The following is a 21,811-nucleotide window of genomic DNA, read 5'->3' on the forward strand; positions in this document are numbered from 1 at the left end:
ATGGGAGACCTACGCTACGTCACGTCACAATTTTTTTTTTTTTTTTAATATCTCTTTTCTTTGTGTGTGTGTGTGTGCGCGTTGGGGTTGTCATGTTTCAAAAGAAAAGATGCTGTCATGTTTTTTAGGCCTTTTTAAAAATTTATTCTTTCTTGGAAAAAAACTAAGCTATTTTCTTTCATTCTATTGCTTAATGAAATATCAAAGCGTGAAGAAAGGTTTGTTGTTGTTACTTTGAGCCATCTACGTACATGCAATAAATGAGGTAAATGATACATTTTGGTACTTGATGAATTTTGATTTATTTTTATTTAATTAAAAGATTGTTGGTTGAAACTGGCAATTGGTGAAACGATTTAGTACTATCTTTGTTTTTTTTAACGCTAAATTAGAAGAAATACACAACAGAAGTTTTGCTTAAAGTCTGTTTTGAAAATAATATATGATAGTTTTCCCCGAAGACATAGACAGTTAGGGATTATATTTGTTTGTTTTCTAACTTATCAACTCACAGCCTTTTTTTTTTTTGAGAAAAATTCAACTGAGCATTGATACGGAATTAAGGCATCATCCCTTGTCTTCACCCTCTCCAAATCCAATAACCGTGAACGAGATCATCCCAGGAAGATGATCATTACCCTAAAAAGACTCTGTTCAACAAAATTATGATATGTCTATGGGTTAGAGATTATTGCTTCCATTGAACTGAAAAGGGATTGGGTTTGGTTAACACAATTGCTTTAAAGGTATAATACAATTGCTTTGATTAACTTGGATCCAGCCTCATTCATGTATGTTAGTACCGAAGAATTACTTCATTTAAACAAATTTATAATGAAAAATGCGTGCAGTGTTTTATAGTACACATTAATACAAATGATATTTGAGACATGTAATAGGATAGCTACATTAGGTTTAATTTATGAAACCCAATAATTAAGTTTCAGTTTGCTACATATCATCCTTACGAACAAGCCGGCGGTTTTTTTCCAGTCCCTCCCCCCGTTTTACCTCCCGACGCTCCTCCAGCTGGTTTATCCCCTTTTGCTCCTCCGAGTTTATCCCCCTTGGCTCCAACGGGTTTACTCCCCTGCATTCCCCCGAGTTTATCCCCTTTTGCTCCTCCAAGCTTATCCCCCTTGGCTCCTCCGAGCTTATCTCCCTTGGCTCCAACGGGTTTATCCCCTTTCAATCCTCCGTGTTTACTCCCCTTTGCTCCTCCGGATTTATCCTCCTTCGCTCCACCGTGTTTACCTCCGACTCCTCCGAGCTTATCCCCCTTGGCTCCTCCGTTTTTATCTCCCTTCGCTCCACTGTGTTTATCCTCGGGCGCTCCTCCGAGCTTATCCCCCTTCCCTCCTCCGGGTTTATTCCCCGACACTCCTACGGATTTCTTCCCCAACGCTCCTCCGGATTTCTTCCCCGATGCTCCTCCCGACGTTCCTCCCGATGCTCCACCGGATTTCTTCCCCGATGCTCCTCCCAACGTTCCTCCCGACGCTCCTCCGGATTTCTTCCCCAACGCTCCTCCGGATTTCTTCCCCGATGCTCCTCCCGACGTTCCTCCCGATGCTCCACCGGATTTCTTCCCCGATGCTCCTCCCGACGTTCCTCCCGACGCTCCTCCGGATTTCTTCCCCGACGCTCCCCCTGCAATATCTCCTGACGTTGCTCCTGGTATATCTGCTTTGGTTGGAGCTCCCTTAGGAGGTGGATTGTTCTTTGGTTTTACTCCAATCCTATATCTACATCACGCACACAAACACACCACTTATATCAAACTATTTAGAAACTCTTTGTTCTGAAAACATGCATTATGCAGGTTCGTTGTAGATTAATATGCCTTATAACACTTTTGAGTATAAAAGGACGTATACTACGTGTCCACGTGAAAAAAAAAATATATATAAGCATGAATCTCAAGAATTTTCGATAGGGTTTCTTTAAATTTCGAGGAAAATATAATAGTAAATTAAATAATTTAAATTTTTTTTACTTAAATAGCCAAAATACGAGAGCAAATGCCGTCACTACGAGGGCGGCGGCGCCCACAACCCCGCCGACTACGAGAGTAGTGGTTATAGTGGCTGGTACGAGAATCGGACTGAAGATGACAAAAAGAGGTGTGGCTATGATTAGTCCTACGACTGAGCCGCCGAGGCTTATACCGGCGAACACTAAGAAGACTACAGATGCTATGGCAGCGATAACCACCTGAAAAAGCTGTACAACTGGGATGAGAAAGGAGAGCATTTTGGAATTGCTTTTGATCTAGTATGGTTACTACTCTAATCGTATGGTGTTGGAAAGATGAAGGGCTTTTATGAAAAGAGTTGTGTGGGGGTGTACGTGCACGGTATGGTACACACGCATGCTCCATGCAAAACAATGGAAATAAATAAGGATCTACGTCACGTCACACCAAATTTGCTTCTACTTGTTGATTGGTGTCATGTATTTTTCTAGAGAATATTTCTATATATTTAATGTATGACAAAATAAAGTTAAGAGGTTACAAAGTCCATTAACCTTTGACTTTGAGTATGAGTAGAGTTGTCCGTAGCAACTTGTGACTTCTCAATCGGCAGCTCCAACTCCACAAAACTCCTCACTTTATCAATTTGGTTCAAAGACTTTTTCTGTTTTGATGAAAATTGGTACGGACATTTCGAAATTCGAACAACTCAAACTTAGTCATAAGTTACAATTTGTTCACACTTTGTATTTATTATGTATCACCTAACTAAACATTTTTCTTTTGATCTCTTATAATTCTTTTTTGTAGTCCTAAAACTCAAATAATCTTCTGAAGATTTTTTTTAATTAAAAAAAGGGAAACTATTAACAAAAAAATCTTTTATTTTATTGTGATGAAATATAAAAGCTTGATATATTTGTACTTATAGTTTTCTGTAAACATCTATTATGTTTAATTTCAATGCATCAACCTTCAACCCAAAAAAAAAAAATGAATGTTTTTTTTTTCTCTTTTGCCGTAAGAATGTTTCTCTTTTAGGGTTATAAGATTATAAGCACATATGCAATTACCGAGTGACATGATTATGAAGATAATCCGCAGTTATGAAGGCTTCTGTTTTAAAGTTTTTCAAATTTCAGTTCTTATATTTTTTTTTCCAATTACATTTTGTAACAGTCTTAAAAGACATTTCTAAATTTCTCATTTTATTTATGGTAACACACGATATACATCAATGGAATGATATTGGAAATATCCGGGGGTATACATGTAATTTAATAAAGAGAGGATGGGTACATTTTTATTTTATTTATGGAACCCCAGTAATTAAGTATGATCAAGTTCCTCCATTATATAAGATATCATCCCAAATTAGGAAACGCCTAATCCTATTTTGATGATGCTGGACTAGACGGTGGCGTCAATCCTGGAATTTTTGGCGGCTCCTTCCCTGTACGTTTCCTACACACAATTATATACTTCTGATTATTAAAAATTCGTTGACTCGTTGCACAAAAGAAATATATATATATATATATATTCTAGCTTTTATCAAATAACGAATCGAACATGAACCAGGTTTGAACCAAAGTGTTGCCAAACTCAAACCCAACTTGAAAAGAATGATAGAGTTTAGTAAGTGTTATACATTCTCAATACCAATAAGGCAATAACTATACCAATATTTTTTTTTGAATAAAAACCTTCAAATGTATATTATATGTAGATGCATTTGCCTAAATTTGCATATGAATAAAAGTAAAAAAAAAATTGCGGGAAAGTGGTTTTCAATAGTTTACTTGTAGAGCCACATAAGGATGGAGATAACTGTGGCACCAAAGGAACCGGAGGCTGTGAAACCTGTAGCTAGCAATGTAGTGGCTATAGTCGCTGGCACGAGAATCGGACTGAAAATGACAAAAAGCGGTGTGCTTATGACTAATGCGACCACTGAGCCGCCGAGGGTTATACCGGCGAATGTCAAAAGAGCTAGTGCACACCCGGCGGCGAAAACCGTCTGAACAATCTCAAACATCTTTGGGATGATCAAATTAAACGGCTGGGATTTCTCTCTGATCGAATGATTTGTGATTTGGTGATGGGAAGAAGTGGGGTTTTATCAATAACTAGTGGAAGTCTACGTGAACGCTACGCTTCACATTCATTCTCCATGCAAAACGATCTGAATGAAAAATGGAAAATGTGTTACGTCACGTCATAATTTGTCTCCTTTTTTTTTTAATGTGGATTGTCACGGTTTTTGGCCTTTTCCTTGTTTTGATTTTGGAAATATATATGTTGATCTTGATTTCGTATCCCTAACTTTTTTTTTTAACTAGAGAATAATACAGAAATAAATTTGGGGTTTTAAGAACTACAAAATACAAATTACAAAATTCGTGACAATTACATTTTTTCTCAGAAAATTTGTAACGAAAAAAATCCTTTAACAATGGCAATTAACAAGAATCAGAGTTCCATAAAAGGGAAAATATTTAACACCGTAACAAAATTTCAACTATTAGTATGATGGGTCTTTCCCAATCCCAATAGTAACAGAAACAAATGTTATTATTGGAATAAGTTGACCCAAAAAAAAAAATGTTATTGACAGTATTCTCTTTATGGGATATGATATGGTTCACTTTGAGACAGATTGTCAAAAAATGTTGAATGTTATAAATGAGTCAAAAGACGGGCCGGTGTTTGCCTCGGAGCTTGATTATTTTCAATCCTTTCGAAGAAGGTATTCTATGTTTTCTATTGACTTTATATCTAGAATAAACAATATCCATGTCGATTGCCTTGCGAAAGCGGCTCAAACACGAGGGTCTCTTTCTTTTCCCATGTAGGTCTGCAGTTTCCGGATTGGTTAGCTCATCAGGCTATTTTATTTGAACCGATTTATTAAGATACGAAGATTTTGAGGTAAAAACAAAAAAAAAAAGTAAAAAAGATAAGCTTCGAACGAGTATTTCGTTTGAGCTAATTATGGCTCTATTTCAGCACGGCCTTGACCATATTGTACATGACTAAATTTTGTAACTGATTCGATTTAAATTAAATGGTAGAATGATGAAATATATGTTAAAGGCTTATTATTAGCATGGAGTCCCAGCCAGGGACTAATTTGGTCGGTTCAACCTGTAAATAATTTTCGATTTTGCCCTTGACGGAGCGGCAACAACAACAACAACAACGGATCGCTGGTGAGACTATCTCGAAATATTCATCTAAAGTTAATATCATATATAAACCTCGGTTAAAAAATACTACTAAAACAATAAACATCATGAAGACATTTGTTATTGTTTCTGTAGCACAGCATACATTAATAAAAAGATATTTGAGAATTTAATTTCATCAGCACGTAATTAATATTAAGCAACAAAAAAGTGGATAAATTGTAATTAGTTTATGGAATTCCAGTATCATCCTTTGTTTATGTCCTTGACTTATTTTCCCGATTTAGCTGCCGGCTTAGCTGCTGGTTTAGCTGCCGGTTTAGCTGCTGGCTTAGCTGCTGGTTTTTTTGCTGGTTTTGCTGCTTCACCTCCTGCAGCTCCACCTGCTGCTGGGGCAGCTGCAGCTCCTCCACCAGCCGGTGTCAATCCTGGAATTTTTGGCGGCTCTTTACCCGTCAATTTCCTAGACACAAAAACAAAGTCTGGTTATAAAAAGTTGTGGTAACATAGATTTCATACTTACGGCTCAAAGCTGTTCGCCATCAAGCAACTTTAATATCTGTACGAGACTTTGTTGATATATCATACATATAAACATTTACAGCAATGCAAAAGAAAAAAATGATATAAGTATATGGAATATGTAAAATTATGAAACTAAAGTTCGATAATCGTTTATGACGTAAGTAACTTCTTCCAAATATAATCAAACTAACAATTTTAAGTATCTTTCGAACCATTACGCTACTGTACAACCATTTTTATTCGGTCACTACTCTCACGTAATGTATAGTTGGAACTTATATATGTATAATAAAATAGGAAATCAGATATATATTAATCTTCACCAAGATAACCGGATACATTATATTAGCGTCGGAATAAAATTTAAAAATCTTGTGCATGTGCGCATACGTATACGTATAAATAATAAAAATGAAAGTCTAGTGGGTTAGTGTTAATTACTTGTAGAGCCACAAGATGATGGTGAGAAACGTCACACCGGAGCTACCTCCGGCCATTAAACCCGAAGCAATAATAGTGGTGGTAATACCCGCGGGTACGAGAACCGGGCTGAATAGGAGGAACAGCGGCATGGTGGCGACAAATGCCACGGCTGTGCCGGTTAGAGATAGACCGGCCAGCAACAAGAGAAATATTGCGGCTTGTGTTGCTAACATAGCCGTCATAACACCCTTAAGCGTCGGCCTTTGGGATCGTACTACTACTTTCTTTTTCTTGCCGAACAACAATTTGAGGAAAACCATTGTCGCTTGATCCGGATGATGATTGTGGGGAATTTGGAGAGTGGTTTTTAATGAGAGAAGAGAGAGTGGTGTGGTCTACGTGCACGGCACGTGCTTACCCCATGCGAAACGATGCGAGTGAATTTGTTGAGCTCTACGTCACGTCAATGCCTCTCTTTTTTCGTTGGTTTGTCACATTTTCTTGGCCTCTTTTTTTCTTGTTTTCCTCTGTTTGCTTGTAAAATAGTAGTAGGTACTTTGGTTTATTTTTCTGATTTCGGTTTAGTTATATAATTTGATTAGTTTACTTTTTCCTAATATATGAATGTATTATATTCAGTCATTTTGATTCGGTTTGAATACATTTATCGCTTGATATATTCAGATTAAAATTGATGTGGTTTTATTAGAGTTTGTTTCGGTTGTGTTTTATCTTACCTGTGCTAAAACACAATTAAGTTTCACTGAATGTTCTTATTAAGACGCTCATTAATTGTGTAGAAACCAAGTGATGATACCGTGTATCCGTATGGTGTATGGTTAATTAATACGATGCTAAACGATCTTGTACCGAATGATTTGATTTTGAGGTTTGGATAGGGGAATAATAACTCGAGTAGTCGGTCTAGACAGGGCGATCAGAATCTTCAATAGACCAATATGATAACTTTCGACATCCGATAATTTGAATGTGATAATTAGATGTTGAAAAAGATTCATATAATAAGATATTTGAGAAATTTAGTTTCATCAACACGTGATTAGTCTATTGAACAAAAGGTGGAGATTCATTAGATTTAATTTTCGACATTCCAATGATTATCTATATTTAACTTTTCCATATTATATCCCTTTACATATGTTTTTTTTTTTCTTTTCATTTTTTCGGTTTAGCTTTAGCTGCTGATTTTGCGGCTGGCTTTGCTGTTGGTTTACTTGCTGGTTTTGCTTTCGGTTTAACTGCTGGTTTTGCTGTCGGTTTAACTGATGGTTTTGCTGCTGGTTTTGTTGTCGACTTAGGTTTAGCTTTCGGTTTAGCAGCCGGTTTATCTTTCGGTTTAGCCACCGGTTTAGCTTTTGGTTTTGTTGTCGCCTTAACTGATGGTTTTGTTGTTGACTTAGTTGCCGGTTTAGCCGATGGTTTTGCTGTCGATTTTGTTGGTGACTTAGCTTTCGGTTTTGTTACTGGTTTAGAAATTGGTTTAGTTGTTGGTTTAAGCGTCCCTTTAGATGTTGGTTTAGATGTCTTTTTGGCTGTCGACTTAGATGCCGCTTTAGATGTTGTTGGTTTCTTTGCAGATTTACTTGTCGATTTAGTTGTTGGTTTAATTTTCGGCTTAGTTGTCGGTTCAACTGTTGGTTTAGATGACGGTTTAAATGATGGTATAAATGATGGTCCACTCGGTGCAGCTCCCCCTGATGCATCTCCAGCCGGTGCGACTCCACCCGATGCATCACCAACCGGCACGTCTGCACTCGATGCATTTGCAGCTGGTGCAGCTCCACCAGGTGCAGCTCCAATCGATGCATCCCCAGCCGGTGTCGCTCCACCTGATGCATCCCCAGCCGGTGTCCCTCCACCTGATGCATCCCCAGCCGGTGTGGCTCCACCCGATGCATCCCCAGTCAGTGCGGCTCCACCTGATGCATCTCCAGCTGGAGCAGCTCCCATCGATGCAGTTCCACCCGATGCATCTCCACCTGGTGTAGCTCCATCCGGTGTAGTTCCACCCGGTGTAGCACCACCTGGTGTAGCTCCATCCGGTGTAGTTCCATCCGGTGTAGTTCCACCCGGTGTAGCACCACCCGGTACATCTCCACTTGGTGTAGCTCCAGTCGGTGCATCTCCACTTGGTATCAATCCTGGAATTTTTGGCGGGTCCTTCCCAGTAATTTTTCTAGACACAATAAAATATGTATGGTTAATTACGATATTTTTACTAAATACAGCTCAAAATATTTCGCCACCAAACAACTTTATAATCTGTATACTACTACTAAACTGTTGATGCGTATAAATGTTTATGATAATGAGCACAGATGACAGCTCAAAATGGCAGTTGAAAACAAAAATGGACGATATAAAACGATAGTTTGATGATTTTGTTTTATTTCCATATTTACCTGATTCCTCCGTAATTAAAAAATAGACGAAAATATTACATACAGTTCACACGTATCATATAATAGCTATAGGGTGATCAATTTATAGATCAACCCGTTTATGTTCTCACTTAACGTACGTATAACTCAAATTTATATGAAAAAAATAATAAACTTAGAAACTTCAGATATTAGTCCCACCAAGATAACCCCAAATGCCAGATCAGCGATTAGAGAATTCGGAAACGCTTTTTTTTTATTTATAAAGGAGAACTCGAAAATGTTGCATGCATACATATTCCTAATAATAAAAATAAAATGAAAAAATGAAATGTTTTTGTGGGTTAGTGTTAGTTACTTGTAGAGCCAAATTAAGATGGTGACAACCGTCACACCTGAGGTGCCTCCAGCCATTAAACCTGAAGCAAGAACAGTGGCGGTAATACCCGCTGGCACGAGAACCGGGCTGAATACAAGGAATAGCGGCATGGAGGCTGCTAACGCCACGGCTGAGCCAACTAGAGATAGACCGGCCAGCAGCAAGAGGAATACTGCGGCTGTGGTGGCAAGAAACGCTGTCAAAACACCCTTAATCGTCGGCTTTGGGGATCGCACTTTTTTGCGTTTTTTCTTGCCATACAACATTTTTAATGGCCAGAATATCATACTGTACTTGTTTTATCGGAATGGTTGTGGGATTTCATGAATTAAGGAGAGTGGATTTTATCTTATGAATAGAGGTATGGTCTACGTGCACGTACGTGCTACCCCATGCGTAACGATGTGAGTGACTATTGAACTCTACGTCACCTCAATGCATCTTCTTCTTCTTTTGTTAGATTGCCACATTTTTTGGGCCTCTATCCTTGTTTTCTCGCTTTCTTGTAAACTAGTTGTGGGTATTTTGGTTAATTTTCAGATTCTGTTTGGGTAGGTTGGTTTGACTAGTTTATTTTTCGTTAATATGTGACGTTGAATTATAAGTTGTACCCAAAGTCATTTTGATTCGGTTTGAGTAGAAATTCGTTTGATTTAGTTAGATTTTGGTGTGGTTTTGATAAAGTTTTCTTTTCGGTTGTATCTTACATGCATGTGTTAAAAATCTATTTTCTTAAAAATGAATTAGTATAGTTAGCTAATTGAACTATTAATGTTGAGTGTTCTCAAACTTTGATTATTCGAATACAATAGATTCCAACTTATAGAAACAATGTAATTAATGTGCCTAATAGCAGTGCATTCCATGTAACTACTGTAGGTTCTGTAGCTGTAGTACTAGTATGTGCAAGTGGTCGATCAAAGAGTCACCTAATACAATTCAATTCATACTTTTCCCGGAATGATGTTGGTGGTTGAAATAGGACAGTCTCTTAATACCTGTTTGAGTTTCCTTTTTTTTTTTTGGGTTTATGGAGTATTATTATATTACAATTTACAACATTTACTTCATTTAGACTATGATGAGCAGTGAGCAACATAAACGATATCTTAAATTTTCAGTAATATCTGTAAAATTTAGAACGAGAATTAAGAAAAACTCGCAAAGAGTACTGTGCATACATTTTTCAAATGTTTTTGTTTTCCATATACTTCTTGTATACTATAGTTGTATCCCATATAAAAATAAAATAAAAAATACATTAGGTTGTTCTATATATCTGAAACTACTTTTAAAAATTAATAGTCTAGGTGTGATCATATTCAATTATGAACATAAAAGTGATTAACATATCATTGACACAACACAACCAATAATGGATGATGGCGCAAATAGGACATCCAAACTAATCATATTTTAAGAAAAAAAGGAGGGTGGATTAGGTTTAATTGTTGTGGACTCCTACAAATTAATTAAAAAATCCAAAAAATCAAGTTGCTGCAAATCATTTCTCACTAGGAGAGGCCTACCAGGGGAAACAACTTGATTGTGCTGTCTTTCCTCTTTAATAATAAGAACGTACATCTTTTGAGATGAGCTTCCTGAAGCCAATCCGAATGTGATACGTAGACGTTGGAATGGTGTACGACAAGTTCGACGAATAATTTGATTTCCCGATACTCTCACCAAAGAGTTTCGAAAACGTGATAAGTAGTCTTCTGTTTAAATGTTAGATTCAGTTTCATTAGTTCTACTTCTACTTGAAAGGTGATAAATGGTCTTTTGTTAAATGTTAGATTCAGTTTCTAACATTTTTCATTAGTTATAGTTATACACAATGGCAGAAGGAAAAGATAAAAAGTAAAGATGAAATACTACAAAATTACGTGACTTGGTAAAGAAACAAAACATCTGAAATTATTTCGTCGTTATGCATAATACCAATAATAATAAATTGGTATAAAAACAAAAATAATAATGAGATGTTAGGGAGAAAAAAAAACGAAACAAAAATAAATAAAATTTGCAATGCCGTTGAGAATCAAATGGTTTTAAAATAGTCAGCATCAGAGGCGAAAGACAAGTTGGGCATTAAATATGAGAAGATTCATCATCGTTTACAACCAAAATGTAAAAACCAAAAAGCTTAGCTTTTAAATTGATTACAGTTTTTTTTTGCTGTGTGGAAGTGTCACGTCACACAACAACAACTTGGGTGAAGGCGTCCTTGTAAAAAGTTGGACGTTGTCTTCATAAATTGTATTAATTGAATCATACTTATATGGCCCATCTCTAAAACCACTAAAGAGAGCGACAAAACCAGAGTTTGTGTGTCCCTACCCCATCCATGGCTGCTAAAATCTTGTGATTACCTTCTTGTCTCCTTCCTCTTCTCTTTCCCTCTTTTATATAACAACCAAAATATCAGAGCTTTTGTTCAATCATCACTTGCAGGCTCTCTCTCTCTCTCTATCTAATTTCATCTGTCAAAAAAAAGAATGGCGACTGTTGATGAAAGCTCTGATTTCGAAGCTGTACAGAAGCATCTCTTTGAAGACTTGATGGTTTCTGATGGTTTCATGGGAGATTTTGACTTTGATGCTTCTTTTGTCTCCGGACTTTGGTGTATAGAAGAACCTCAGGTCCCTAAACAAGAACCTGATTCTCCAGTTCTTGATCCGGATTCTTTCGTCAAGGAGTTTCTGCAAGTGGAAGCTAAATCATTACCATCATCACCAGAGCTGAATACATCATCATCAACATATGAGACTGATCAGTCTGTGAAAAAGGCAGAAAGGTTTGAAGAAGAAGCAGAAACGAGACATTACAGAGGAGTGAGACGAAGGCCCTGGGGGAAATTTGCAGCAGAGATTCGAGATCCCGCAAAAAAAGGATCAAGGATCTGGCTTGGAACATTTAAGAGTGATGTTGATGCTGCAAGAGCCTATGACTGTGCAGCTTTCAAGCTCCGGGGAAGAAAAGCCGTTCTCAACTTCCCTCTTGACGCCGGGAAATATGAAGCTCCGGCGAATTCAGGTAGGAAAAGGAAGAGAAGTGATGTGCAGGAGGAGCTTCAAAGAACTCAGAGCAATTCATCTTCATCGTCCTGTGATGCATTTTAACATTTTAAGAGTGTGAGCAGTTTCCTTAAGTTGTATAAATTAATTGTACAAAGGAAATGAACTGTGTAGCTAGGTTAGTGTGCCTTGCAACAAATGTGTATGGATGTTTTTTTGGTAAAACAGATGTGTATGGATGTTCTGTTACTTCATGTCCCTAAGATTTACTTCTTATTGCTAAGAAAGTTATTGAGTTCTAGATCTCCAAGTAACCTAATCAGTTTGTAATTTATGAGTCAATGGTTCATGAAACAATCAAGGTCTCAATCAGTCAATCTCACACATAGAAACTTCACTGAAATCTCAACTATCAAGTGTACCTAATATGTTCTCACAAGAGGAGAATAGGGAGTGAATCAAGATGAGCAAGTTGCATGAATGTACTAGCAACTATTTGTCTCATAGGTTAGATACAAGTCAGTACTCATGGACCACACAAGCTACATCGAGATGCACAACTTGCAAATGCAGAATAAACAGAGCAGAGATATTTATCTGAATATCTACTTCTACTTGATTCTACTATATGGTTTGGTATTAATAACACTGGAAAACTAGAATACCATTTCTCAACTCTGTCTGGTTTCCCATTTTCATTGGTATTTCTCCCTTAATGGGAGGAGGAATCCTAAATATCTTTTAATCTTTTTGAACAAAATGAGGTATCCTATATACATATGCCACATTCAATCCAAGGGTTGAAGAAAATGAGCTAACCTGTAATTAGATTGAAGAATTTTCTTCAAAGGTTGACTGAGTTGTCAACGCAAGGCCCACCCTGTTGGACTTATTGGTCACCACTGCAAGAGTAAACTTGTCATAGACTTACAAAAGTATGGCATATACCAGAATATTCATTGGTTCATGGAAAAAAAACAGAACACTCTTCTCTAATCAATCATTCTCCACAGTTCCAAGGAAATCCTTGAAGAAACTCAATCATATCTATCTCACTTTGACAATGTTTGCGGGATCAATAATCTGAATACTTTTCATGTTACCAGAATGTGTTATATAGTTTTAAGGAGTACAACTGTACAAGAGACCTTCAATCTAGCATATGTATGTGTTTCCAGAATCGTAATGAATTTTTTCACTTTCAACAAGAGTTTGGAAGACACCTACTTCATATGGATCAGTGGATCACCATTTCCTCAACATTTATAAAATGATCCTGTAACATTATGATTACGAAAACACGTGTTAATCACAAGCCCATGCCGATCATTAAGATACACATCCAAAAACCTGTTCCATAGATATAGAAAAGTTTCGGTAAATACCTTCGTCGAGTCGACCATAGCCTATTTCCTGAAATGTGAACTTTATTTTGTTGGGTCAAGAAAACTCAAGAAAACTTCTTTATACATTAAAAAAATAGTTAACATTCACCAGAAATAGCCGCGGGAAATAAAAACACTCCTAAAATAAAAGACAAAAGGCTGCAACTTTTACAAAAAAAAAACACATAAGGAATCTTCAGTCATCAGAGCTGTAGTCGCTGGACTCAGGTAGAGACGGGACAGTGGCACAACAGAACGCGTCTTTGTCTTTTAGAAGGAGGCAGCTTCCATCAATGTTCCATTTGAGGTCCGATATGGAGAAGCCTGGGAGGGGGTTGCATACACAGAACGCACCAGAGGGAGTCCACATGTAAAGGTGAGAGCTTCCCGTGCATAGGAGGAGGCGTGTGCAGGTTGGGTCCCAAACAGCAGCTCGTATAGGTTCCTTCTGGACCAAGATGGCTGCAACTTCAAGGTGGCGCATGTCCCATATCCACAGAGCAGTAGGCATACTGTCGTTTCGTGTGCATATGTACTGGCTGTCTTTGCTCCAAGCCAGAAGTCCTGAGAACATTTTGAAAGAGTTAAGCTTTTGGAAGTTAAAAGCAAGAAGGATAATTTCCATATCTGATTGCAGCTTCTAATGTTGCATTTGATCGCAGAAGAAAGAGCTTACCGACTCCTTGTTTTGGGTTAGGCTTGTCTGCAGGAGGTTTCTGGAAAGGAAAAGCTACCGGTAATTCCATGACTTCATACCTGACACTTATATAGCCTTCTGAAGCATCTGGACATAGAACCACAGAAGAAAACAAGATAAGATTACAAACAACAAGAGTGATACAGAAGTTTCCCCTATCAGAAAAGAACAGGTTTGGAATCGTTCTTACCATAATTGCTTGGCATAAAGTTTTCATCCAATGATAACTCAGACATATCAAGCTGTAAAGGTTCATCGATTTCCTAAAAGGAAAAAAAAAAATATGTCCAATAATACACACGCCTGAGTTGACAGTTAGCATTCTTCAGGCTATTAGAAACTCTTTATAAAAGGGTAGAAATGGCTTATACCTTGAAGATAGCAGCAGAACAGGGCGCACGAACTGTTGATAGGTGTAAGAATTCGGCAAATGTTTTCCAAGTAAGGTGATTCAGGACCCGCAACATCTGATCGTAGCTACCAATGGCAAGAAACTGACCACATGGAGACCAGGAAACAGTCTTTACACCAAGTCCACATTCATATGCCTGGTACTTAAATAGACACCTACCATCTGGAGAATAGATTAGAACCTGCCCAAAAGCTACAAACTTTAGAGAGATCCCCGACAAACCAAACATATAAACAGGTAAGAAACTATCTAAAAATAGCACCAGCACCAAAACCAAAACGATACATACCTTATATTCAAGAGGCGAATCCCACACGACTATAGAACTATCATCAGGTGACCACTCAAGATCAGCCAAGTCCAAGGTGTCAACAGCAAAGCTACCCATAATCTCCCATGACTGACAAGACAAAAGGTTAACATAATCCTTACAATCACGCCGCGTACAGATTGCAGCAAACTTCCCATCTTGATTAAACGAAACCCCCTTGGAACCATGCTTTGGCCACTGAACATGAACACACGCCGTGTTCAAAAGAGACCAAACTGTTAACCTTAGCTGAAACTCCGAGGTAGTGAGTATATGACGGCTGTCTGGACTCCACCTAGCGTATGAAATACCAGCAGGACCTTCATCAATCTTGCAAGTCCATTCTGGTTGTGTCAATGACCAAGCTTGAATCATGGGTTTTTTATAGAGACCACAAAGGATGTACTCAGAATCAAGAGCCCATTCTATGTAGCTTATTTTATCTAAGCAAGAAAACAACTGCACAACCTGCATTTATCAAAGGTTCAACGACATTATCATCATCATCTCAAAGGTTCCAATTTCCAAAATTTAGCAAATCCAAGTTAAGTATACCTAATTTAAGCGCAAGATCTAATTGCATTTGAACATTAGAGTAAGTAAGATCCATAAATCTCAAAAGCTAAAATTGGAATTCTAATCAAAGGGTTTTAGAGTGGACTAAATTACCAAATCGAACTAATTTTATTACCTGAAACGAAAAAGTATCGCGGATCACGAGACGGTAATCATTGGCGACGGCGACGTAACGAGAGTTTGGTGAGAAACAGCAAGGACCTGTTTGCTTGTAAGCCTCCGTGAATTCCATTGTTTTTGAGTATACGCCTTAGATTCTCCGACGGGTTCTTCTAAGAAGAGACGAAGCAATGCCCTATGATCTTCGATGAACTAAGCTCCTCGATGGATCAATTCACAGTGGTAGGAGAGAGACTGCGAGAAATCCATGGAGAGAGAGAGAGAGCACAGTTTTCAAAAATTGAAATCCAACAAGAGAGATGAACGAGGCGATTCGGGTCGGGTCGGGTCAGGTTTATATTGGGTGGGTGGGTTGTCGTCACGGCTTTCAGACTAATAATGGGCCTCAGGCCCATTCGTCATAAATAGCCTTATTTAATCAACACCATGCCGTTCGTAATAACTACAACACAACATTCTGCCGGTTTATCTGACTAAACTTGATTTCGTTTATTAAGCGTTCGGTAAATTTTCTGGTTGGACAGGAACATAAAATAACAGAACAAAAAAAAAAAATTGTTATATCATATAGAATTTCACTATAAGCATATTCAACATTACATATAAACAATTAATTGTAAAACGCTTTTTTTTTTTAATAGTTTTCAGTCATAGAATTTTGAATCCATAGCACAATATGTTGGAACAGCTCGACCAATGCCGTTTACTTCGGGGGTTTGGATTTGGATTTGGATTTGGATTTGGGTGCAGGTGTACTTGCAGCTGCAGGTGCGGGTGCGGGTGCGGGTGTACTTGCAGCTGCTGGTGCGGGTGCGGGTGTACTTCCACCTGCGGGTGCGGATGAACTTCCACCGCCAGATTTATCTCCAAACGATCCAGAAAAGGTTCTTCCTCCCCAAGTTGCTGTCCAAGTTCCTCCATAACTAAAATTTGACAAAGCTTGGGTTGACGAACCTCCTCCCCAAGATCCTTTAAAAGTTCCATCATAATTAATCTTTGGCTGGAGTGAAAACAGAGTTTTGGTTGGCAAACTTCTTACAAACAGAGTTGGCTTTAGTCCCATCCTGCGGCTACATTATTTTATAGATTAAACCATGTGCACGTATATGTATATATAAGCATGAATTATACTTTGTTTGTTTTGTTTTACTTAATGAGCTACCTGATGAGAGCGATGGCCATAGCTCCAAGGATGCTACCGGCCGTAAACCCTGAGGTTAAGACAGCAGTGGCTATCGTGGCTGGTACGAGAATCGGACTGAATATGATGAAAAGCGGTGCGGTTACGGTTAATGCCGCGGCCGAACAAGCGAATGTTAGACCTGATAAACCTAAGAAGACTATAGAAGCCACGGCAGCGATAACTACCTTGAAAACCTCCAGCAATGGGATGAGAAAAGAAAACATTATTGTGATAAATGTTAAATTTCGATGAGTGAGATTTGTTATGATGGAGTCCTTCTCGGCTCATACTTTGTTATCAGATGGTCTTACATGCAAAACGATGGGAGTGAATAGAGATCTACGTCACGTTACATTAGCTTTCTTTTGCTTATTTCTTTTTCTTTGGGTTGTCATGTTTTTTGGACCTTTTCTTCTTTCTTGTAAAAGTTCAAACATTAGTTGTCGTGTTGCAATGCACGTCTATGGTTAGAACATCCTAAACTAGGTGCTTCTAAAGATAATCCAAGGATGAGAAGTTTCCCGGAAGTTTGATGGATGTCAGTGTGCTTGATGTGCCTTAGCTTCTCATTATTCGTTGTTAAGTATATGGTAAATTTAATTGTAATGATCTCTTACAATGTCTCAAAATAGTTATATTTCACTAAGCATGTAAACTGATTCTTGATCTTCTATAGGTCTTGCAGTTTCGAGATAACAATGTTTTAAAAAAACTGAATTTCCAAAAGACAACGTTCGTGGGCAATGTTTGAATTAGTCACTACTACATAAAAGTAAGTCAACGAAACTCAAAAGAATAATTGATAATCAAAAGCTTCCTCCATAATCTTCTTGACCAAAAAAAAAAACAGAGCACATCACATCCTTAACTCTCTTTATAATCCAACACCAGAACCTCTCTTCTTCTTCACTCCAATAAACCCTAAACCAGTTTCTTCTTCTTCTTCTTCTTAAATCACTCTCTAACGATGTCTTCTTGTTCAAGAACGAGAACAAAAGCTCCAAGATCAGCCAGAAGCCATAGAAAAGGCCATTTCTCTTCTTCATCACCAGCTACAATTGTGGCTGATAACGACGATATCTTGACTCATATTCTCTCTTTTCTTCCAATCAAAACTCTTTTAAGATCTAAACGCGTATCTAAACGCTGGCTTTCTCTCATTACAAATCCTGATTTCTCCAACCGTGTCATCAAGTCAAACCACCCCTTACCCATCTCTGGCTTTTTCTTACACTCAACAACAGCCATCAAATATAGTTTTGTCTCTCTTGATGATGATGATGATGACGCAATCAACCAACGGACTTCGTTATCATTACCGCTTTGGTTTACAGACCACGCAACAGACATGATCATAATGCAATCAACCAATGGTCTTCTCCTCTGCAAATGCGCTTGTGCTTCTTCTAACCAATTCAACACAAACTACTATGTTTACAATCCGACAACGAAACAGTACACTCTTCTCCCTCACGTGACCACAGGTTACACCACACTCTCTCTAGCCTTTGACCCTTCTGAATCTCCTCACTATAAAGTCTTTTGCCTCAGAACAAGTAGCATGATCTCTTACTCCTTCCACATAGAGGTTTATTCCTCCAATGAAGGACATTGGAAGAGACTTGTTTCGGTTCCTTCTTCTTCTTCTCCTTCACCCTTTGTAGAGTATAAAGACACAGTCTTTTGGAACGGAGCGGTTCACTGCTACGGTCCACGCACAAGTGATTGCATCTCTTTTGATATCAATAAAGAAGAAATCAAGATTCTTCCACTCCCTAATCTTGACCATGATGAAGACGATGAGCCGCTACCTGATCCCAATACATTGAGGTATATGGATGAATCCGGGGGTAATCTTTACTTCATTGAGGTAAATGATCAGAGTTCTTCAGATTTACCGATTTACGAAATGGATAGAAACAGCTCAAGCTGGTCCCTGAAGTATAACGTTGACTTGGAGCCTCTTTTAGCCGCTTTCCCCGAGATGATCAGAACCGAATACTATACCGATAGGCGGATACACGTTCTCTGTCATCGGTTTTGTAAAAGAAGAGACAGATGCAGAATCATACATTGTGCTTCACATTCCAAACAAGGCTGTAAAATACAACTTCATAAACAAGACTTTCAAGAAACTTTGCCCGTTGGTCAATAATGCTACTGAGGATGCGTTTTACAGATTCCAAAGAACTTTCCAGTTCATTGAGTCTCTTGCTAACGTCTAAGAGTAGTCAAAACGCTTTCTCTGTAAATTGCATCCTTATGTAAAAGCTCTTATTTGAGATGAAATCTTTACTTCTGTCAGAAACTACTTGAGGAGGACACATTCTTCTAAGATTTCCTAATCTCTTCTAGTTTCCTCAAGACTTGCTTAATGTTTGGTCTAAGAGAAGGAGAAGGAGAGCAACAAGACATTGCAAGCTGAAAATACTTGAGGATACATTCTTCACTTAGATTATCATCACTTCTTAAAATCTCAGGACGGTATAAATCAGACAACCTATGATCAAGAACAGCATGCCTCATGAAATCAGGAAGATAGAACTCATCATCACCCGTTGGATTCTCGTTTATAGGTTCTTTACCAGAGACTAGCTCAAGCATGATCACACCGAGACTATACACATCACTCTCTTTGCTCACTTCCTTCATCTTTATCAACTCAGGAGCTTTGTATCCCTCAGCTGCAGAAACATCAAGAATCTCTTGTCCTGCAGAGAGGTTCAAAAGCAAATGCAAACCGAAATCAGAGATTCGAGGTTCGAAACTTGGACTCAGTAGAACGTTCTTGGTTTTCAGATTGCCGTGGACGATTGGTTTCTGCATTCCTGTGTGGAGATGATCAAGAGCTTTAGTTATTCCAATGCTGATGCTTATAATATTGATCCATTTTTTAGATTCATCATCTCCACCTGCCAAAACAAAGACTTGCTGAGATTGATGTTCTTGAGTATATAATTTAAGTTTCTTACTGAAGTGGAAAATGACAGAAAATACAACAAGAATAGTATCGACAAAAGACAAAGACTATCATCATCATACCTAAATATTGAAAAAGCTTGGAAATAATATAATACTTAAAAACATAATAATGAAACAATGAATTAAATGATCCAGCTAATGTGTGTTCGTTCCAGCTGTGTGTGTGTGTGGTTCTCTTTTGAATAGTATAACACTTCTTTCATATCTTAAACCTATTTACGTGATCATAAACATGGAAAATGGTAAAATTGTTCCTAGAGTTTTTTAACCATTTTTCCCGTGAATATAGAATCTCATAGATTCTGTTTCTTTCCCCGGACAACTCATAAAACAAGATTCCATTGGGTGCGTTACAGTAAAAAAAAAAAAAGAAAGGTTAAAATTCTTTGCTTTCTGTCGTAAAAAAAAGAAAAAAGAAAAAAGTTCATTCCTTTTTTTATTCTTGAGAAAAAGAAAGAAACAGAGAGACTTACTTCTGATGAACTCTGAAAGATTCCAAGAAGCAAAGAAAGGATGAACCATAAGCTTCTCTCCTCTGTTACCACCATAGAAACCTAACAAAGGAACCAAATTCTCATGCCGAACAGAACCAAGCGTCTCGATGACACCTTTAAACTCTTTAGAATCCGATCTCACTGTACACACCGGTCTGAGAAACCTAAGAACTCTAATCTTTCCGCTTCGTTGAAGAGAAGCTTTGTAAAGAGTACCGTAGCTTGATTTACCGATGACTTCTCCAGGAGCATCGAGTATATCGCAGATCGTTAGATCTTCTCCGCCTTGAAACGTTACTAGCTCCTCTGTTTCAGAGTTGGAGTATCCTTGTTTGTCGTTATGATCGAGTGACTCGACGTCGTATTGATCTGATTTAGTAGATGATGAATTTTTTCTTCTAAAGAAGACTATGATGAAGAAGATTACTACTATCAAGAATGCTGATAATGATACTCCTAGTAACAATGTTAGTAGTTGAGTTTTTCTCATCTCATGTAACCTTTTTTTTCTTTCTTGAAAAATTTGGAATCTTGATGTGAGATTTGCAGGGAAAGAAAAGAAAAAGAAGAAGGTTTCTGAGAGAAGAAGAAATGGGAAACTGTGGAACTTTATTGTTCACAGAGAGATAGATTGATGTTGATGTGAGATGAATGAGAAGTTCAGACAGAGAGGACAGAGATCTAAGAATATCTTTAATTTATTTTATTTCCTTCCTCTGTAACAATGTTGACTTTATGATTTTCTTCCATCTTTGGCTTCTACGTATATGGAAATATCATATTTTTTTCCCTTATATATTTACTTCTCTCTCGAGTTCTCAACCAATTATAACCTAATTATTTTCACATTTTACACGTCATCTTATACTTATTTGTTTTTGTAGATTCATGTAAAACATGAACGTTTGAGTATTTTGTTGGATACTTGGACCAATTCATGAAAACTCACAAAATATGTTAAGAAAGAGTGATTTGCACTTAAATGATCATAAGCGTTATTTTAATTCAAGTAAAAATTATTTGGAAAAATGATGTCTCGAGTAGCACGTTAATTAGTTTCTTTCAAGGTAAAAATATTATGGGCGACCGTAGTAATTAATTGTAATGATCTCAAGAGCGTTGAAAGTGGTGATGACAATTTAATGTTGGGTTTGACTAGTGATGGTGGTTGAAGTGCGTGGGGTACATACATACACACATCTTAAATTCTTTGATTGGAAGTTTATATCCGGCAAGTTTTTAGGGTCCAGACTCTGAACTGGTGGATTGAACTAGAGATGTCAATTGGTCTCTAAAACCATGGGCTGTCCGGTCCAAATTAATTTGGACTGGTTTTGGTTATTACCAAATTTAAAACGGTCAAATGGGCCTAAAACCAATTTAGCCCATTTATATATGGTCTAAACTAGTTTGGACGTAAGCTGTCCAATAATCCTAAAAAATTAGGGTTTTTAATATTTGGGGGATTTTTTTTTTTTTTATTTCGCCGCTTCTCTCTTTCTTCGTGTATTTATGAGTATTATAAGTGTATTATAAGTGTATTATGAGTGTATTATGAATTTATAAATCTTTAGCTTTATAATTATGAGTTTATAAACCTTTAGCTTTATAATTATGAGTTTATGAGATTATGAATTTTGCTTCAATCTGCAACCAATGGACAGACCAATTGGTCATGGTCCTATTTGGTTTGGACATATTTGGGTGTGGGTGTATTTGGGTCTTGACACATAAATGACCATA

The 21,811-nt window shown here is 37.6% G+C and overlaps 10 protein-coding genes across 10 annotated transcripts; 4 read left to right on the forward strand and 6 right to left on the reverse strand.

Annotated features, from left to right (window-relative positions):
- LOC104768964 (uncharacterized transmembrane protein DDB_G0289901) lies at nucleotides 810–2,276 on the reverse strand. Its single transcript, XM_010493071.1, has 2 exons — nucleotides 1,997–2,276; nucleotides 810–1,745 (listed from the first exon to the last, which is right to left on the reverse strand). The coding sequence occupies exons 1-2, from the start codon at nucleotides 2,251–2,253 to the stop codon at nucleotides 965–967; spliced, it is 1,038 nt and encodes a 345-aa protein (XP_010491373.1). The 5' UTR covers nucleotides 2,254–2,276; the 3' UTR covers nucleotides 810–964.
- On the reverse strand, nucleotides 3,120–4,062 carry LOC104768965 (oleosin-B1). The gene is made up of 2 exons (XM_010493072.2): nucleotides 3,778–4,062; nucleotides 3,120–3,439 (listed from the first exon to the last, which is right to left on the reverse strand). Exons 1-2 carry the CDS (start codon nucleotides 4,011–4,013, stop codon nucleotides 3,367–3,369), a joined length of 309 nt encoding a protein of 102 aa, XP_010491374.1. The 5' UTR covers nucleotides 4,014–4,062; the 3' UTR covers nucleotides 3,120–3,366.
- On the reverse strand, nucleotides 5,241–6,527 carry LOC104768966 (oleosin-B1). Its single transcript, XM_010493073.2, has 2 exons — nucleotides 6,130–6,527; nucleotides 5,241–5,626 (listed from the first exon to the last, which is right to left on the reverse strand). The coding sequence occupies exons 1-2, from the start codon at nucleotides 6,429–6,431 to the stop codon at nucleotides 5,434–5,436; spliced, it is 495 nt and encodes a 164-aa protein (XP_010491375.1). The 5' UTR covers nucleotides 6,432–6,527; the 3' UTR covers nucleotides 5,241–5,433.
- LOC104772154 (elastin-like) lies at nucleotides 6,543–8,474 on the forward strand. Its single transcript, XM_019241759.1, has 3 exons — nucleotides 6,543–6,597; nucleotides 7,305–8,299; nucleotides 8,451–8,474. The coding sequence occupies exons 1-3, from the start codon at nucleotides 6,543–6,545 to the stop codon at nucleotides 8,472–8,474; spliced, it is 1,074 nt and encodes a 357-aa protein (XP_019097304.1).
- Nucleotides 8,835–9,437, forward strand: LOC104768967. The gene has a single exon (XM_010493074.2). It carries the CDS (start codon nucleotides 8,890–8,892, stop codon nucleotides 9,217–9,219), a length of 330 nt encoding a protein of 109 aa, XP_010491376.2. The 5' UTR covers nucleotides 8,835–8,889; the 3' UTR covers nucleotides 9,220–9,437.
- LOC104768968 (ethylene-responsive transcription factor ERF106) lies at nucleotides 11,159–12,228 on the forward strand. The gene has a single exon (XM_010493075.2). The coding sequence runs from the start codon at nucleotides 11,391–11,393 to the stop codon at nucleotides 12,012–12,014; it is 624 nt and encodes a 207-aa protein (XP_010491377.1). The 5' UTR covers nucleotides 11,159–11,390; the 3' UTR covers nucleotides 12,015–12,228.
- Nucleotides 13,360–15,686, reverse strand: LOC104768969 (WD repeat-containing protein WRAP73). Its single transcript, XM_010493076.2, has 6 exons — nucleotides 15,405–15,686; nucleotides 14,693–15,181; nucleotides 14,363–14,584; nucleotides 14,182–14,254; nucleotides 13,971–14,078; nucleotides 13,360–13,858 (listed from the first exon to the last, which is right to left on the reverse strand). Exons 1-6 carry the CDS (start codon nucleotides 15,519–15,521, stop codon nucleotides 13,491–13,493), a joined length of 1,377 nt encoding a protein of 458 aa, XP_010491378.1. The 5' UTR covers nucleotides 15,522–15,686; the 3' UTR covers nucleotides 13,360–13,490.
- Nucleotides 16,038–16,850, reverse strand: LOC104768970 (oleosin-B2). Its single transcript, XM_010493077.2, has 2 exons — nucleotides 16,572–16,850; nucleotides 16,038–16,479 (listed from the first exon to the last, which is right to left on the reverse strand). Exons 1-2 carry the CDS (start codon nucleotides 16,814–16,816, stop codon nucleotides 16,113–16,115), a joined length of 612 nt encoding a protein of 203 aa, XP_010491379.1. The 5' UTR covers nucleotides 16,817–16,850; the 3' UTR covers nucleotides 16,038–16,112.
- On the forward strand, nucleotides 17,245–18,842 carry LOC104768973 (F-box protein At5g07610). The gene is given in 2 exon segments (XM_010493079.2): nucleotides 17,245–18,608; nucleotides 18,610–18,842. Coding segments are annotated over 2 exon segments (1,257 nt in total). The 5' UTR covers nucleotides 17,245–17,559; the 3' UTR covers nucleotides 18,818–18,842.
- LOC104768972 (putative kinase-like protein TMKL1) lies at nucleotides 18,808–20,815 on the reverse strand. Its single transcript, XM_010493078.2, has 2 exons — nucleotides 20,048–20,815; nucleotides 18,808–19,504 (listed from the first exon to the last, which is right to left on the reverse strand). The coding sequence occupies exons 1-2, from the start codon at nucleotides 20,556–20,558 to the stop codon at nucleotides 18,924–18,926; spliced, it is 1,092 nt and encodes a 363-aa protein (XP_010491380.1). The 5' UTR covers nucleotides 20,559–20,815; the 3' UTR covers nucleotides 18,808–18,923.

Source organism: Camelina sativa, chromosome 20 (genome assembly GCF_000633955.1).
Source record: "Camelina sativa cultivar DH55 chromosome 20, Cs, whole genome shotgun sequence".
NCBI lineage: Eukaryota > Viridiplantae > Streptophyta > Magnoliopsida > Brassicales > Brassicaceae > Camelina > Camelina sativa.